Raw genomic sequence first — 19482 nt, forward strand, 5'->3', positions numbered from 1 at the left:
TATCACAATAAAGTGTATTTATTGAAGACGAATAAATGATAGAATACAAAGTAAAAGTGAAAATGACAATTTCTTAATAATACGGGTTAAAAAACAGATACTAATTGCCAAGTGTGGTGCCTCAGCCGGCTGAGTTTCCCTGTCTGTTCGCCCTCGGCTTCGTTTAACTGGACCTTCTGCCCTGTTGTGGCAGCCGTGGACACAACAGGCGTGAACCATTCTTGTCCCCAGTCACACTGCAAACTATATTTACCTTGCTCAATCAACCACTTGTTCCCCCAGGCCACTTCAAACTACTTATCTTGCTCGCTGACTCCTGACCACAACACACAATATGGCGGACCCGAGAGTGTGACGTCATATGAAAACTATCTATTGCTGTTTACTTTCACTTCATTTTCTGTTAATCCGTTTCTTGTTATTTACATTCTGTACTTTTGTTATCTTATTTAATTTGACTTTTTTCTAGATACTTTACACAATGACACACTTCACACAAATACTTTTAGAGACTTAACATTTTGCACTTTGTATTATTTGTTCTTTCCTATTAACTGCTAACCCATATGTAATTGTACATATTCCAATAACTTTTGTTTATTTATTGTTTATTGTATTGTACCTTGGGGGAATTTCCTCTAGGAAATTCAATGAATGAAAGTACGCATATATATATATATATATATATATATATATATATATATATATTTATGGCATGCCGTTTAGGAAATTATATATATATAATGAAACTTGATATATATATAATGAAACTCGATATATATATAATGAAACTTGATATATATATAATGAAAATTGATATATATATAATGAAACTTGATATATATATATATAATGAAATTTGATATATATATAATGAAACTTGATATATATATAATGAAACTTGATATATATATATATATATATATAATGAAAGTTGATATATATATAATGAAAGTTGATATATATATATATATATATATATAATGAAAGTCGATATATATATATAATGAAAGTTGATATATATATAATGAAAATTGATATATATATAATGAAAGTTGATATATATATATATAATGAAAGTTGATATATATATAATGAAAGTTGATATATATATATAATGAAAGTTGATATATATATATATATATAATGAAAGTCGATATATATATAATGAAACTTGATATATATATAATGAAAATTGATATATATATAATGAAAGTTGATATATATATATATAATGAAAGTTGATATATATATAATGAAAGTTGATATATATATATAATGAAAGTCGATATATATATAATGAAACTTGATATATATATAATGAAACTTGATATATATATAATGAAACTTGATATATATATAATGAAACTTGATATATATATAATGAAAGTCGGAATATAGAATGTTCAGATTTTCATTCCATCTATTCAAAGTTTCATTCCATATATTCAGACTTTTTCCTACTGAGCCCTGGAAGGACATGGCAAACAAAAACAGGAACCTTATTGGACATTTGCTCTTCAGATGAGCTCTTCTGTGATTATCTATCTGTCTTCATGGTTGTCACAGGGAATGGCGACTACGTTTGAGAAAACAGGTAATTTTTAGAGATGTTTTGATTCTGAACACTGAACGTGTTAGCATTAGCTTAGCTACTTAGCTTCGACTACATTTGCATCCCTACATAGCTTAAAGGTTAAACACATGCACCATATGTTGATGATAATGATAATATCTATGTTTATCTTTATAGCTGGTCTTAAGGCTAATTACGAGGCAGAGGTCAGCTGCTGCCTGGACACATCCATGATCACGCCACTGGTGGGACACAATTGTACTGGATTTCAGCTGAAGGCTGCTGTTCTGTCCAAACTGAGACATTTTTATTGTGACATACCCTCCACTGTTGTTAGCTTTTGATTCAATAATTTTTTTGAGATGAGGAAATCACTATTGCATGTTTCTAGTTAAATACCCTACTTTTATGATATATCACTACAGCATGCACTTTTTATATTTTCCATCAATTTCACCCAAAAGTTGAATAACTATTTGTGAGCAGTGTATGTAGACACATAATAGAAGCACATTTCAATAATATGTCTGCTGCAGTAGTGCAGTTTATCTACCTAGATTGGTGTAACAGTAAAAAAACAACAATATATGCTACTGATGTTTCTGACTAAAATCTGCTTGAAAAGCACAACTGCTTATCTGTCAAAATGTGTGTAACAAAAGTGTGCACTGAACACTGAATAAAGTCTCTGTAGATTATAGACAAAATTTGCATCTCTCATCACAAATTTCTGTTCATTCATCCAAAGTGCATGAGTAAAATACAAAACAGGTGAAGTACTAAAAAAGATTTATTTTCTAGAAAAGCCAATAGTCAACAATGCAGTTTAATTCTGGGACAGTTGCTCCAGCACCGACACCATGCGTCCCATCAGTGCAACCAAGGTTTTCATTCATCTTCTGGATGTTCTGGAGCATGGCAGAGGTCACGTCTTGGTGTCTTCCGATCTGTTCCAAGAACCGTTCCTCTGACCTCTCCAGATACTGCAGAGGATCCACAGCAGCTTCCTGGTTCCCTTTTCCTGCATAAAAGCACCAAAAAGTACTAGTTGTCAGTAATTATTTTCTATTTTCATAAACACAGTTAACTTAAAGTAAATGTTCTATTTTGTGATTTTAGGATGGGTCAAAAGATAACATACTGATCATGTTGATGTCTGCATAGTCTAAACAGATCTTACTTGATTTGGTCTGTAGAGAGGAGGACAGCGTGGAGGAGCTGCAAGACGGAACCAGTAAGCTGCAGACTAGTGCTCCTGGTAACTGGACCTCATCATCCAAGGCCGACAACTAAATAAAATGAACAAGACATGCTGTTGATAGCATCTGTAATACAAATGATTTTATCCATTAACTGATTTATTGCTTTGTCCATACAATGTTAGAAAGTGTTACAAATAATACCTGTAATAATTTCCAACAGTGATAAATGCCTTGTTTTATTTTACAACAAAAAACACCAAAAGCATCTGTGTATAAGAAATCAGTGCATTGGATTTCCACATCTGCAAAGCTAGAAAATCACACATCAGAATTTCACCTTGAAATTATGAAAATAGCTGCAGATTACCAGTACTCTTTACTTCATTGTGTTAACTTGATCATTTCAATCAGTTTTTTAGACTTGTATTACTGATACGAAACATAATCAACACATAAATTAAAATGTGTTCGCAAAGAGTTCACTGGTTCTTCAAGGGAAATTTCAATGATAACCATATAGTTCAGTAATATGATTAATGGGTCATTGTGTAACAGCGTGGGAGGTTCTGAATACAGGTCTTGGACTGAAATATTGCTGCTGCTTTCCTCCGGTTTTATAAGGAGTTGTTTCATAGCTTGTTAGCTTACCAGCGGCTAACTGGCTGGCAAACAATAGTTGAACGCCAACCTCTAATCACTGATCCGGTGTCCGGACCGCGTTAGCTGGCGGAACGTTCATAATACTGGTGTGGGACTGTTGTAGCTAGCGTATTCATAGTAGGATAACAGCAGGATGTTGGAGAAATAAAACTTACCATTATCAGGATCGCTGGTCTGCATGGCAGACTCTTAGCGCATCGCACTGCTTGAATGTCTGTGTGTTTCAGGCCGATTTTAAAATAAAACTCAATAAAATTCTCGTCCGGGTGAGTGTCCTTCGTTGTCGCTTCGCCATACGGACATGTCCCTTCCGGGGCTCGGTAGGAAAAAAAGATTTGATATATATATAATGAAAGTTGATATATATATAATGAAAGTCGATATATATATAATGAAAGTCGATATATATATAATGAAACTTGATATATATATAATGAAAGTTGATATATATATATAATGAAACTTGATATATATATAATGAAAGTTGATATATATATAGTGAAAGTCGATATATATATATAATGAAAGTCGAGATATATATATATATATATAATGAAAGTTGATATATATATAATGAAAGTTGATATATATATAATGAAAGTTGATATATATATATATATATATATATATATATATCAAGTTTCATTATATATATATCAAGTTTCATTATATATATATCGACTTTCATTATATATATATCAAGTTTCATTATATATATATATCAAGTTTCATTATATATATATCGACTTTCATTATATATATATCAAGTTTCATTATATATATATCAAGTTTCATTATATATATATCGACTTTCATTATATATATAATTTCCTAAACGGCATGCCATATATATATATATATATATATATATATATATATATATATATTTACACTGCTCAAAAAAATTAAAGAAACACTTTGAAAACACATCATTATTTCAATGTGGGGAAAAACAAACTGGATATTAGCATTGATATGGACTGGATAATGTGTTAGGAATGAAAAGATGCCCCATTGTTTGATGGAAATGAAAATTATCATTAAATAATTAAATTATTATCCATCTTGCTGAAATTCCTTGGCAGCAACTCAAAATGGTATTCAGTCGTTTGTATGGCCTCCATGTCCTTGTATGCAGCCTGACGATGTCGGAACAAGTTTTGAATGAGACGACGGATGGTGTCCTGGGGTATCTTCACCCAGAACTGGACCATGGCATCACTGAGCTCCTGGACAGTCTGAGGAGCAACCTGATGGTGTCGGATGGAACAACACATAATGTTCCAAAGGTGTTCTATTGGATTCAGGTCAGGCAAGCATGGGGGCCAGCTAATGGTATCAATTCCTTCATCCTCCAGGAACTGCATGAGTTCTCTTACCACATAAGGCCGGGCATTGTCGTGTACCAGAAGGAATCCAGGACCACTGTCCCAATGTAGGGTCTGACAATGGGTCCAAGGATTTCATCCTGATACCTAATGCCAGTCAGAGTGCCATTGTCCAGCCTGTAGAGGTCTGTGTGTCCCTCCATGGATATGCCTCCCCAGACCATCACTGACCCACCACCAAACTGGTCATGCTGAAAAATGTTACAGGCAGCATAACGTTCTCCGCGGCTTCTCCAGACCCTTTCATGCCTGTCACATGCGCTCAGGGTGAACCTCATAGACATAATAAAGAGTAGACGCCGCATCGATCGCTACTGCCTATTGGGGCTGACGAGACGTATTTCTCGCTGTGCAGCACCCTGAGCGGCGTCTACTCTTTATTATGTCTGTGGTGAACCTACTCTCATCCGTGAAAAGCACAGGGCACCAGTGATGGGCCTGCCAATTCCTGTGTTCTATGGCAAATGTCAACCGAGCTCCACGGTGCTGATCAGGGAGCACAGGGCCAACTAGAGGATGGTGGGCCCTCAGGCCACTCTCATTACATCTCTTTCTGATTGTTTGGTCAGAGACATTCACACCAGTGGTCTGCTGGAGGTCATTTTGTAGAGCTTTTTCAGTGCTCATCCTGTTCCTCCTTGCACAAAGGAGCAGATACCTGTCCTGCTGATGGGTTGAGGACCTTCTGCGGTCCTGTCCAGCTCTCTTAGATTAACCGCCTGTCTCCTGGAATCTCCTCCATGCTGTTGAGACTGTGGTGGGAGACACAGCAAACCTTCTGGCAATGGCATACACTGATGTACCATCCTGGAGGAGTTGGACTGTCTGTGCAACCTCTGTAGGGTCCAGGTATCGCCTCATGCTACCAGAAGTAACTCTGACCCTAGCCAAATGCAAAACTAGTGAAAAACAGTCAGAAAACATTAGGAAGGAAAAAAATGTCAGTGGCCTTCACCTGTAAACTCATTCTTGTTTTGGGGGTTGTCTCATTGTTACCCCTCTAGTGCATCTGTTGTTAATTTCATGAACACCAAAGCAGCTGAAACTGACTAAAAACCTCATCTGTTACTTACTTGACCAGATCAGTATTCCACATGTTTGACTAACTTGATGCAATACTTAGATTAAAAAGTGTTCCTTTAATTTTTTGAGCAGTGTGTATATATCTATATCTATATCTATATCTATATCTATCTATATCTATATCTATATATATATATATATATATATATATATATATATATATATATATATATGTCAGAGTAGAGACTGCGATTTGGTAGAATTGGGGTTTCTACCAGTAGAGATTGCGATTGGAGTCTCTACCAGTAGAGATTGCGATTGTAATCTCTACCAGTGGAGATGGAACTTTAAATCTGACCCCCGCCCTGACCCCTGATCCTAATCTTAACTAACCCTGACCTTTAAATCTGACCCCTGCCCTGACCCCTGACCCTAACCTTAACTGACCCTGACCTTTTAATCTAACCCCTGCCCTGACCCCTGACCCTAACCTTAAAAGTCTAACCTTAGCCCTGACAAATCTCTACTGGTAGAATTGGAGTTTCTACTGGTAGAGACTGCGATCGCAATCTCTACTGGTAGAAACTCCAATTCTACCAAATCGCAGTCTCTACCATGATATATATATACATATACATACAGTGGAGGAAATAAGTATTTGATCCCCCGCTGATTTTGAAAGTTTTCATACTAAAAAATAAATGAACAGTCTCTGATTTTTATGGCAGTGTAGTGTACAGGTTATAGAGGTTCTCTCACCCATTGGACGTAGTGGTTTGGGGGCGTGCCTGAGACCCCATTGTTTTTGCTGACATTGTTTTCCCGGCATTCGGAGTGTGGCTCGAGTGAATAAAGTTGACTCACTAGCAACTAGCTTGTGTCTCCCTTTTCTTCGCCACAGCAGTTTTATTTTAACAGTGATAGAAAGAATATCAAAAAAATGCGAAAATTACATGAAATGAAAAATAAAAATAATTTGCATTTCATTGAGAGAAATAAGTATTTGTTGTGCAAAAATGCCTCAAGTTATTAATATTGGCATTAAATAATTATTATTTCACAGAGCACTGATATCCTGCCATTTCTGGTGAGTTGTATCAGGATGGTTACTGAAATTGACTTGATATGGCACAGCCCCACCTACAATATTTTTCACCAGCCACCACTGGGCAAGACCAAAGAGCTGTCTAAAGATGTCAGGGACAAAACTGTTGACCTACACAAGGCTGGAATGGGGCTACAAAACCATAAGTAAGAAACTGAATGAGAAAGTGACAACTGCTGGTGCAATTATTCAGAAGTGGAAGAAGTACAACATGACTGTCAATCAACCTAGGCTGGGAGCTCCATGCAAGATGTCACCTCGTGGGGTCTCACTGATCATGAGAAAGGTAAGAGATCAGCCTAGAACTACACGGGAGGAGCTGGTTAATGATCTCAAGGCAGCTGGGACCACAGTCACCAAGAAAACCATTGGTAATACACAGCGACGCAATGGTTTAAAATCCTGCAGTGCATGCAAAGTCCCTCTGCTCAAGAAGGCTCACGTCCAGGCCCACCTCAAGTTTGCCAGTGAACATATTCATGACTCTGAGAGAGACTGGGAGAAGGTGCTGTGGTCAGATTAGACCAAAATCGAGCTCTTTGGCCTCAACTCAACTTGACGTGTTTGGAGGAAGAGAAATGCTGAATATGACAACAAGAACACCATCCCCACCGTCAAGCATGGCGCTGGAAACATTTTGTTTTGAGGGTGTTTCTCTTCTAAGCGGACCAGTCGATTTCACTGCATCGACAGAAAGATGAATGGGGCCATGTATCGCAAAATATTTAGTGACAACCTCCTTGTCTCCACCAGGACACTGAAAATGGGCCGTAGATGGGTCTTCCAGCACGACAACGACCGAAAAACATACAGCCAAGGAAACAAAGGAGTGGCTCCATAAGAAGCACATCAAGGTCATGGAATGGCCTAGCCAGTCTCCTGACCTTAATCCTGTGGAAAATCTATGGAGAGAGCTGAAGCTTCGAGTTTCCAAACACCAGCCTCAAAACCTCCAGGATTTGAAGATGATCTGCAGAGAGGAATGGGCCAAAATTTCTCCTGATGTGTATGCCAACCTAGTAAGCAACTACAAGAAACGTCTGACTGCTGTGCTTGCCAACAAGAGTTTTGCCACCAAGTATTAAATCGTGTTTTGCTGGGGGGTCAAATACTTATTTCCCTCAATGAAATGCAAATTAATTTTTATTTTTCATTTCATGTAATTTTCTCATTTTTTTGATATTCTTTCTATCACTGTTAAAATAAAGTGTCCATAAAAATCAGAGACTGTTCATTTATTTCTTAGTCTGAAAACTTTCAAAATCAACGGGGGATCAAATACTTATTTCCTCCACTGTATGTATATATATATGTGTGTATATATATATATATATATATATATATATACACACACACACATATTTCTTGTGTGTTTTTATTCTTTTGGTCTGGAACAGGTGCGTAATGCATTTCACTGTGCATTATACTATGTATAATTGTGTTTGTGATAAATAAAGGTCTTGAATCTTGAATCTATACATACATAATAAAAATGAGTTGTTCTGCAGGTTGTTCCAGGATAAAAACAAAACAAACAAACTGGATATTCCAGCCTGAGTAAAAACAGCAGACACCTGCTGCTGCATAATCCGACTATTTCAACTTGTATGCTCTCAGTGCAGGAAGCAACAACTTTAGGTTGAAATGTTATTCAGTTGGTTTAATTTGTCCCACTTGCTTCAGGACTTTGATTCCCTCAGGAATAATGTACTGATTTTGACTTTAACTTTGATTTTGACTTCAGAGCTCTAAAATCGGCTCTACTGTGCTGTTGGTGAGGTTTGGGTGTTCCCATTATTTTTAATGTTGATCATCACTTTATTTACTGTAAAAGTGAGATGAACAAGGTAGAATGTCACACATATGATTAGGCTTAGCGTGCATTTCACATATATTTGATCAGAGTCCCGTTAGAACAGATTATGTGTTTCTGACATCTGTTGACGTTTCCTTCATGATTCTACAGATTTCGATAAATGTGATTATAGCATCAGATTATTCTCTTTGGCCATCAGTTGACACAAAAAACTAACAAAATAGTGGAATTACCAGAGAAACAGCTAACACCATCCCCACAGCCCTCTGGCACTAAACTGGGCTTCTGGTAAACAGGATTACCAGTGCAAGCCCTCTTCCAACAATCCTGTTTTTAAATATGCTAACAATAGAACTAGATTTTAACTGTAACCTGCTCATTTCTCCACCTCTCAGAAGTTACTGAAAACCCTTTCTGTTATTAATGCATTCCTTATTTTACTTGGCCAATGACAACCACAAACTGTTCTTTTTTCCCAGTAATAAACACGTTCTTGTTATTACTAGCCTCTGCCAACTGGAAATGTCAGCTCACGACTAAAAGTGTACGAGGCTAAAACGGTGACTGACAGCCAAAAGACATTTTTAACAATTTGCATGTCTCCATTAAAGTAAAAAAAAAATTTAAATGGAAAACAGCAATGTGTGACACTGCTAAATAAAGTGCTTTACATATGGGATAACAATAAAACCTCTGTTAAAGAAGCATTAATTAGTTTGCTGTTTACCTGGAGGAGCAGCTGAAAACTCTACAGCTCTCCTGTTAGCCCCGTACACCGTTATTATGGGTTATATGTCAGCAAATGCATCCATAGGACACACAACAACATTAATAATCAGCTGTTGTCACTTTAAGTCACATGATGGGTCAGATATACTCCTCTTAAAGCTCTGCTTCAGTCTCCAGCTCCAGAGGAAATCTGAATACTTTTGTTCCATCTAGTGAATAATCTTGTCGCTCATGCTGTTTGCTGCTGGAACCAGAGTCACAGAATTACTTTCCAGAAGCATATCTGACCGTCTCCTTGCCTGCAAACCTTGGATGTGAAGAGGAACGTAGAGCCTCACCTGTTCTGGACGTGCCATTTGATACCAACATATTGGGTGTCACAGCTCATGAATAAGATATTGTGTTTTTTTTGTGTCTTGTCTTTCCAAGCAGTGAAACGAGCAGCACTTCACATTCAGGAGGTCTTCTGGAACTCCTGTTTCCTCCCTCTTTAAGCAGGAGTCCTTCAGGAACTGCTGGCACGGCTCCATGGAGGAGATGGGATGCTGACGTCTAAAGTGTTTCCTGCTTGAGCTAAACCAATCTTTTAACGTCAGATTCCAGCTGAAAGCTCCACGGTGGAGTCCTCCAGGAAGCGATGACTCACTGCAGCGACAACAATGAGGAGACTGATGATGGTACAGAGAAACCCAAAAGAAACCAGACAAAGAAAAGTAAAGGAGAGAAGCATGTTTCTTTCCCCCCGGATGAGCAGATCGTATCAGGCTTTGCTGAGTCCAGAACCGCTGACAGGAAGGGTAAGATGATGATACCATACGGCCTTTTGGTGAGCTTTGGTCGTCTATGTTCAAGTTAATGACTGAGTTTTTCACTCTGATCCTTGATTTAACAAAACATTTGGAAACATCTGGACTCAGATCAACTATATTTTCCTTAAAGCTCTGAAACCCTGCTAACTGCTAGCACTCACTGTGTTCTGTCCACAAGATGTCCTCTAGTTTCAGACGGATATCTTACCAATATAATATTAGTTTACAGATTGCATAACACATAAAAGAACCTGCTTAGTTCCTAAACTAGGATTGTCTAAATGTCACCCCAGCAGGGGCTGTTCACAACCTCTGATGATGGATTTACTGGAGCAGAGCGGTTAACTAATACCTAAAGCTTTCATGTATTACACTGATGGCTGAAAATCAGCCTCCTTCATTTAATCTTCTGTGACTTCCTGGATGAGTCGTCCTCTGGCAGGAGAAGGTCAGCCACTCCTGGGAAGGTGAACTATTATTCCAAGTCTCTCCATTTGTAGATAATGTCTGTCACTGTGGCATCCCAGAGCATTAGTTGTGTTACCCTTCCAGACTGACGTTTCCTTCACCTTCTTCATCTCTCCTGGAATTCTGAGTCGACTCACTGCTTCTATTTAAGAGGTGATTTTACTGTTTGTGTTTCTTTTACAGTACTAATTAGACATTCTTTGACAGCAAATTTAAGCTCACATCTTTGATATTCACATTCTTATTTACATGCTTTAAACTGTCATGAATGGTAGAGAACATCTTCCCTGTCATCACCAACCTTCAGTCCATCCTATGCAGAGCTGATGTCATGAAAATTTTCCAGTGTTAGTCTGAACTAAACCAACCTGTGTGTATCACTGTGTCTTGGTTTAAGAATCAGCTCAGTATGAGGTCAGATTTCCCTCTATGATGCAAAAAGCATTCAGTAAAAAACAATTAGCCATCAACTTACCTCTGCTTTTGAGTGACTGAATACAGAAGTATATTCAACACCACAGTGGTTCTTCACACACACATGGTGTACATTTAACACTCATACTCCATGGACTGCATTCAGTGTTTCTCACCAGGATTCTGCTGCTTCTTCAGGTCTAATGAATACTCTGAAGCCATTCCTTTCCTCAAACCAGAGCAAAAACACAATTTAAGTCTTTAAAATCCAGCTTTGTTAACATAACTACGATACAAGATGGATAAAATGGAGACCCGCCTAAAGAAGACTTACATCAGAGTTCTGTTTTAGAGGGAACATCTCATATGGAACAACATGCTGAGGTTAATTGGTGATTCTAAACTGTCTGTAGGTGTGAATGTGAGTGTGATTGTTTGTCTCTATGTGTAGCCCTGTGATAGACTGTTACCTGTCCAGGTGAACCTGTGATAGAATGTTACCTGTCCAGGTGAACCTTTGATAGACTGTTACCTGTCCAGATGAACCTGTGATAGACTGTTACCTGTCCAGGTGAACCTGTGATAGACTGTACCTGTCCAGATGAACCTGTGATAGACTGTTACCTGTCCAGGTGAACCTGTGATAGACTGTTACCTGTCCAGGTGAACCTGTGATAGAATGTTACCTGTCCAGGTGAACCTGTGATAGACTGTACCTGTCCAGGTGAACCTGTGATAGACTGTTACCTGTCCAGGTGAACCTGTGATAGACTGTTACCTGTCCAGGTGAACCTGTGATAGACTGTTACCTGTCCAGATGAACCTGTGATAGACTGTACCTGTCCAGATGAACCTGTGATAGACTGTACCTGTCCAGGTGAACCTGTGATAGACTGTTACCTGTCCAGGTGAACCATCATCCTCCGTCAGCTAGGATAGACTCCAGCCCTCTAATGATGATTAAACGGTGTATAGATGATGGATGGATTATTTTTGTCATCAGACCACAAATTGCACCTTTAAATGTTATTCTTGCATTAAATCTTCTCTGATCTGATTTTAACTTAAGTTCATTAACTTCAAAAAGGAACTCTTAGATTTAGTGATCTGACTTTAGATGCCTATCCAGGACTTCTCTCTGCTTCATCATCAATAACTTCAACCTAAAATGTTTAAAAAGTCATCCAGCTTCTTCTCAGGGATCAGAACGTTTGTTTGTTTCAGTCACCAGGAGCTCAGCAGTCACATCTGGAGGCTCAATCCCATAATGCTGAGGCTGACAAACTTAGATGTCTGATTGGTTGACTGATCGTTCAGGCAGACATTCTCACACACACACACACACACACACACACACACACACACACACACACACACACACACACACACACACACACACACACACACACACACACACACACACACATGTTTGTACTTCTATCTTAGTGAGGACATCCATAGGCGTAATGCATTTCCTAGAGCCTTACCCTAACCTTAACCATCACAACTGATTGCCTAAACTTAATCCTTACCCTAACCCTAACCAAACCTCAATTCATACCTGTTCTCTAAAAACAAGTCTTCACCCTCAAACATGGCTGTTTCAAAGTGAGGACCGGCCAAAATGTCCTCACTTTGTAAAAATGTCCTCACTTTGATAGTTAAATGCAGAAAATGGTACTCACCATGTAGTAAGTACAAGAACACACACACACACACACACACACACACACACACACACACACGCACACATGTTTGTTTTTCTATACCAGTGGGGACTTACCATTGACTCCCATTCATATCTAACTCCTAACCCTTACCCTAACCCTAACCTTAACCATCACCAAATCAATGCCTAACCCTAAACAAACGTTTTTGCACTTTTACATTTTTTATTAACAACAATATGGCCAAGAAAACGGTGTTGCCACCCGTGGGGACCTCATTTTAGGTCCCCACCGTAAGACAAGTCCCCACCTTTATAGCAAATAGTCAGGTCAAAGTCCCCACCGGTATAGCAGAAACAAGTACACACGCACAAGCACACGCACACGCACACACACACACACACACACACACACACACACACACACAGGCACACTGTGTATTCCTATCCTTGTGGGGACCTACCATTTACTCCCATTCATATTTAAACCCTAACCCTTACCCTAACCCTAACCTTCACCTTCACCAAAACAATGGCTAACCCTAAAGAAACATTTTTGCACTTTTAATTTTTTCAGTAACAACAACATGGCCAAGAAAACACTGTTTCCCCTCATGGGGACCCAAATGAGGTCCCCACAAATTACATTTCTTTTGGTTTTCCTATGGTTGTGGGTCCCCAAAACCCCTATAATTACCCGCCCACACACACACACACACACACACACACACACACACACACACACACACACACACACACACACACACACAGTTTACCGTATGGCGTTTCTCAGCCTCTAAGTGTTTCTGAATGGTTGCTGGCGGCTCTCTGGGATGCAGAGACATTAAACAGTGAATGAGTGTCTTCTTCTGTTGCAGCTTACAGCTGTCTCACCTTGGCGGAGGTGATGGAGGCCTACCTGCAGAGCTGCAGCAGACACCAGGTCCAACCCAGAGAGCTCGTCCTGCAGCAGCTTCAGGTACAGTGTCAGATCAGCGTCACTCACTGCATGAGGACGGATTTTTGCTGCATCTGTTTTTTGAATCTGACTTTCTGTGAGTGCTGCTGTGTTTTCTGGCTTCCACTGGTGATGTTCACTATCTTTCTGTTACGCTGAGAAGTGGAGGCTTGCTCAGATTACAGCGTCTTCCCTATCATTGGTAGCCTAGCCACGCTAGACCCAGGTCTGAAGACACAAGGGTCTAGGAATGCTCAACAGGGAGGGAGGCGGGCTAAAAGGTTGTCTATCAAATCACTCTGCAGCAATTGGGTAGGTATACAACCAATCAGTGCAACGAAAAGGCTGACGTAGTTCTTAGAGCGCTGGAAATCAGAGGATGGGGTAGTCCGGTGAAGCCTTATTTATACAGTCAATGGGTGAAGCTCAAGTATATTACAGACATGTTAACAGAAAGATTATTCAGAGTTGGTGCTAATGGAGCTCAACGTTGTCGTTTTTGTTGTCGACCCTGGCAGAGAATTAAATTCGTTGCCGTGGGTTGTCTAGCGCGGCTAGGCTAGTTGTTTCCGGTTGTTTCTGTCAGAATCGTCGCGCCTCTGTCGTCACTTAGTTACGCCCGCCTTCTGACTCTACACTTCATGGTGATTGGTCCTGCCAGTTTTAGGAGAATCCAGCCTCGAGGCTTACTGAGGGTAACTAGACCCACCCTGGCAGAGAACTAAATTCATTGCCGTGGGTTGTCTAGCACGGCTAGGCTATGTCATTGGTGCTGTGAGACTATTTTATTCCAGATTAATGCTAACATTAATATATAAAAATTAGTGCTGTCAAACGATTAAAAGTTTAATCAGATTAATCACAGGGTTGCTGTAGATTAATTTTGATAAAAAATAGTTCATTTTTAATCTATATTAATTGCATTTCATTTTGCATGAGCAGACAGATTCAAGAAAGAAAGGAACATATATGCACTAAGCATGTTTATTAAACACCTGTGCTTCAGTGAAAAGAAAACTCCTTCTGTCACAGGGCTACATATACAGACAAACAATCACACTCACATTCACACCTACGGACAATTTAGAGTAATCAGTTAACCTCAGCATATTTTTGGACTTTGGGAGGAAGCCGGAGTACCCAGAGAAAACCCATGCATGCACAAGGAGAACGTGCAAACTCCATGCAGAAAGATCCCAGGCCCAGGAAGGGATTTGAACCGGGGATCTTCTTGCTGCAAGGCGAAAGTACTAACCACTAGACCACTGTGCAGCCCAAGACAAGTTTCATATTTACAAATATGTCTGTTTTAAGCAGTACTGACCAAACAAATGGACTACATCTCAGGAGCTCTTCTGATCACTTGATCTTCTCCAGATAATCAACCTTTCCAGCTTAGTATGGAAACACCTAATTGTTCTATTCCCGCTTTCAGGAGTAAAACGTGGCAGAATCAGGACTATGATTCAGGGAGTGTGCTCCCTTTTCAAAGCTCAACAACTAGCTCTGTGAGTAAAGAGTTATCATAACTGGAACAACACATCTGATGTCTGGATCTGTAAAAACACAGCTGTAATTGTAAAGAACAACACTCCGTTAATATTTCCATCTGTAACCTCCGCTAGTTTTGATTCTACTGAACTTGAAGTCTTCACATGAATCTTTCAAAAGAAGATTAACCTGAAATAGAAATAATAATAAATGTCTGAACAGAAATAAAGTGAAATATTGCTTTAAAAGACTTTTATTGTTGCTCTATCAGCATCTCTGCTCCTAAAACATATGCAACAGCTGTTCATTGCATGATACAACAGAACAGATCGATGCCAACACTATAACCAGCTGCAGGTCAGAGTTGACTGAAGCTTCTATTACAAACACACACATTCATGCTGATGTTGTGAATATGTGTATGGATGTCCACTCTGACTCCATGTTTTCTGAAGTCCTCTGAATAATCTGAATGATTTGGTTCCATCGGGCTTATTGTGGCCGAGCGCGAACAGCATCTTCCCTCCAAACCAGAGGCTCAGAGCAGGATAACTGTACAAATGTGAATTATTCTGTAAACTACCATGTGGAGACGTGTTCAGCAGTTTGTTCAGGTAATATTAATATTATATTATTATATACAGTGGGGATGGAAAGTTTGTTCACCCCAGATAAAAATTTGTATTAATGTGCATAAAGAAGCCAAGGAAAGATGGAAAGATCTCCAAAAGGCATCAAATTACAGATGAGACATTCTTATATGTCAAAAAAAAGTTAGATTTTATTTCCATCATTTACACTTTCAAAATAACAGAAAATACAATAATGGAATCTGCAAAAGTTTGGGCACCCTGCAGAGTTAATATGTTGTGCACATTAATAAAAATTTTTACCTGGGGTGCCCAAACTTTCCACCCCCACTGTATATTATTAATATTAATGGATAGACAGTTATTAATTCTAACAGCGTGAATGAATACTGATTATGGATTTCTTTTTCCTTCTAATTCTCATTTTAGATTGTTTTGTCCTTGTTCATTTTCCACAAATACGTTTTATTTCCTGGTAAATTCCAGCTTCTGCAGCCCAGGCTGGACTCCCTGTGTCCATAGAATAATATTACAGCCGGTTTTCATGGATAAACGCCCGAAAAAGCTTCTAATAGGATCAAATGTTTCTGGACTAATTATGTGAAAAAGGCCAATAATTCAGCAAATATTTACATAAACATGGCTGTGGGACAGTTAAAAAAATTTCCATTCACTCATACTGTCCTTGCTTCAGTTTTCAAATGAATCTGCTTCCAGTTTTTTATCTGCTTTACATGCAGCTGCTCTAAAATGATCCTGAACCTCTAGAAAAGAAAAAAAACCCTCCGATTGTCATTATTGCTCACTCTGTTAAAACTAAATAAATGAAATACGAAGAACTATAACTCTGTATGGCTGTCAGGATGTGTCGTAGTATTTCTCCAAATGTTTGTAGATCAGTCACATTTGGAGCAGCATTAAAACATCCTCTTCTCTGGCGCTGAACACTCTCTCCCTCCAATAAAATAAACTACATTCTCCTCAGCCACATTGGAAACACACATTCTGCCATTTATAATTCATTTTATGTACACACTTACTTCTCTTGGACCAGCCGTGTTAAAACCCCCGCATAAATTTCACTGGAGATCAAGGGGAATTATTTGTGGAAAATTAGAGACTTAGCAGTGCTTACATTAAGCATACAGCCGCCGTATTATCTCCGAGGTGCTAATGAACTCGGCTGCATCAGAAACGAATGTAGGTGGGCCTCCTGAAAGAGTAAAATATGTATGGTTAAGCATTAGCTAAGAGGGGCAATATTTAGACCAAAAGGCTGCATGTGAATGAATCCATAATAAGACGATGCAAATCGAAAAGATGAACGCCTAAAGAGGAAATTTATTAAATTAGGTCTTTTAAGGCGAGGGGCGATTCCCCTGAGGACCAGCGCTGAAGACTATTTAAAGCTTTTTTATTGCCCCCTGGGGGCCCTTTGCACTGCTTTGAAATGTTATAAGTGGAAAAAACCGTGTTGCTGCTGCTGACGTCTTCATAGGAGGTAAACAATCACAGGATGAAGGCCTAAACTCTCTGATCTCTGTGATCAGAAAGGTAACCGGGATGATGAAGTCCTTCACTACATGAAGAAAGAGCTGCAGAGATTTAGAGAACTGAACACATCAGGAGCTGCTGCTGCTGGAAGATTCAGGTTTAATGGCTGATCTGACGTTAGTTTGGTGCTTAAGTTAAATAAACGCTAAAACAGAAACATCTCTACACATTAAAATCCCTCACATTAACTACACAGACAACCAGAAACACACCCTATAAACACAACATGTATGTTCTAGATGCAGTCAGGTCACGTGATATTCAAAAAAACTAACTCAAATCTCTCTTTTCTTTTCACATTTTTATGGTTTAAAGGACTTTGCTTAGACAAAGCAAAGCATTTTATTTGTATAAAACATTTCATAGACAGGAGATGAGCTTCATATAGAAACAAAAACATTCCAAGAATTAAAAAACACAGTTTAAGAGAAAATTAAACTGATAATGAATACAATAAAAACTAAAAACTAGAAAATATGAATGCAGAATAAAATAATAATTAGCATTTAAACTGTGAAGAGAACAAACAGTGCAGATAAAAGATGAAATATCAGAGATTTAAAAGAGCTCATCCATGAGGAAAGGTTTACCCTGGATCTGAGAAGATGAACTTTTTGTAGTTTGTTCCTTCTGTGTTCAGCTGAACGCTGCTCCATCATGTCTGGTCTGAGCTCTGGGCTCGACTATCTGACCTGTAGGTCTCAGAGGGTTTGTGTTCCATTTACATGCCTTTAAACCGTTCAGAGACTGAGAGACCAGCAGCAGAACTTTACAGTCTGTTCTCTGTTTGGACAAAGACCCACATGTAGGATGTACGATCAGCGTCTGTCTGTCTGTCTGTCCGTCCGTCCGTCCGTCCGTCCGTCCGTCCGTCCGTCCGTCCGTCCGTCTGTCTGTCAGAAACATTACTCTAAAACAGACCAACAGATTTGGATGAAATTTCCATTGAAGGTCAGAAATGACACAAGGACCAAGTGATTAGATTTTGACAGTGATGCAGCTTATAGTCTGGATCCACGGATTGGTTCAAGATTTCTGTGTCATTGCCAGATAGTGGCCCGGCGTCACTGTAACCATGACAACAAGTGAACACTACATCAGCTGATTGTGATCCTACTACAAATCCACCTCTGAGGACTTATCAGGACTTATCCATCAGAAATGATACAAAGAACAACTGATTAAACTGTGGGGGTGTTTCTGACTTTTCTTCCATCTTTACATGAATTTTTGGACTTTTCGGCAGCGTCTTCCTCATGTCAAGAAAACAAAGGCTTGTAAAAAGTGATGAACTGATCAACAGACCTTTATAAGAGTCATGTACACGTATCTAGGTCACGTGACTCAGTATCCGTACAGAGGTCATTTAGTTTGTGGGTACATCTATATTAAATGGACACATTCTATGGTGCCGTGATTTCTGATCATCAATAATAATAATAATAATTATAATTATAATAAAATGCTGCATTTCTGCCATATGGAAATGAGCAGCCTTGGAGGAGGACTCACTCCCTGAGGGCTTTTCTAGTTTTTTATGTCACATTTACGTGAGCTCCTTCCAGGAATCATGAGATCATCTTTAATGAACAGTTTTCACTGAGTATCACAGGTATGACGCTGTAATTCACTTTACTGATCCAGGAATCACATTCTAATTCTGATATCCTGTCTGAAGACCTTCCCAGTGAGCTGTTCCTCAAACATAAAATCTATTACCAACCTTTTTCACATTCCCACTGATACCAAACTACTGCAGTAAAACATCTGATATTCCTGAAGTGAATAATACACTACTGTGAGCTCTATCACACTATTAGGTTCTAAATGATTTAATCCATTATTTAGATCGTGGCAAAGCAAAGTTCTATTAGTTCTGGAATCAGTTATTTTTATGTACTAAAATAAAATCCCTCCAGAGTCTGGACCGGTTTGACCCAAACTGACTCAATATTTCTGCATCTCTGATACAAAGTTTATCACTGATTCATGTCTTTCTGTTTTCAGTGGAAGAAAACTGGATTCTTCCTAAT

At 38.8% G+C, this 19482-nt stretch overlaps 1 protein-coding gene and 1 long non-coding RNA gene across 2 annotated transcripts in view; one reads left to right on the forward strand and one right to left on the reverse strand.

Moving 5' to 3' along the window:
- Nucleotides 1-2348: 2348 nt before the first annotated feature.
- Nucleotides 2349-3820, reverse strand: LOC127531784 (uncharacterized). The gene is made up of 3 exons (XR_007938875.1): nucleotides 3594-3820; nucleotides 2757-2865; nucleotides 2349-2597 (listed from the first exon to the last, which is right to left on the reverse strand). It is a non-coding gene; the product is annotated as an uncharacterized LOC127531784 (long non-coding RNA).
- Nucleotides 3821-10064: 6244 nt separating this feature from the next.
- The window catches only part of si:dkey-288a3.2 (protein phosphatase 1 regulatory subunit 37), a 93502-nt gene continuing 84084 nt past the window's right edge, over nucleotides 10065-19482 (forward strand). Inside the window, exons 1-2 of the mRNA XM_051941663.1 lie at nucleotides 10065-10296; nucleotides 13735-13835. Of these exons, the coding sequence (XP_051797623.1) occupies nucleotides 10137-10296; nucleotides 13735-13835 (261 nt within the window). The 5' untranslated portion in view covers nucleotides 10065-10136. The remainder of the gene's footprint in view (nucleotides 10297-13734; nucleotides 13836-19482) is intronic.

This window comes from Acanthochromis polyacanthus, chromosome 1 (assembly GCF_021347895.1).
Source record: "Acanthochromis polyacanthus isolate Apoly-LR-REF ecotype Palm Island chromosome 1, KAUST_Apoly_ChrSc, whole genome shotgun sequence".
Lineage (NCBI taxonomy): Eukaryota > Metazoa > Chordata > Actinopteri > Pomacentridae > Acanthochromis > Acanthochromis polyacanthus.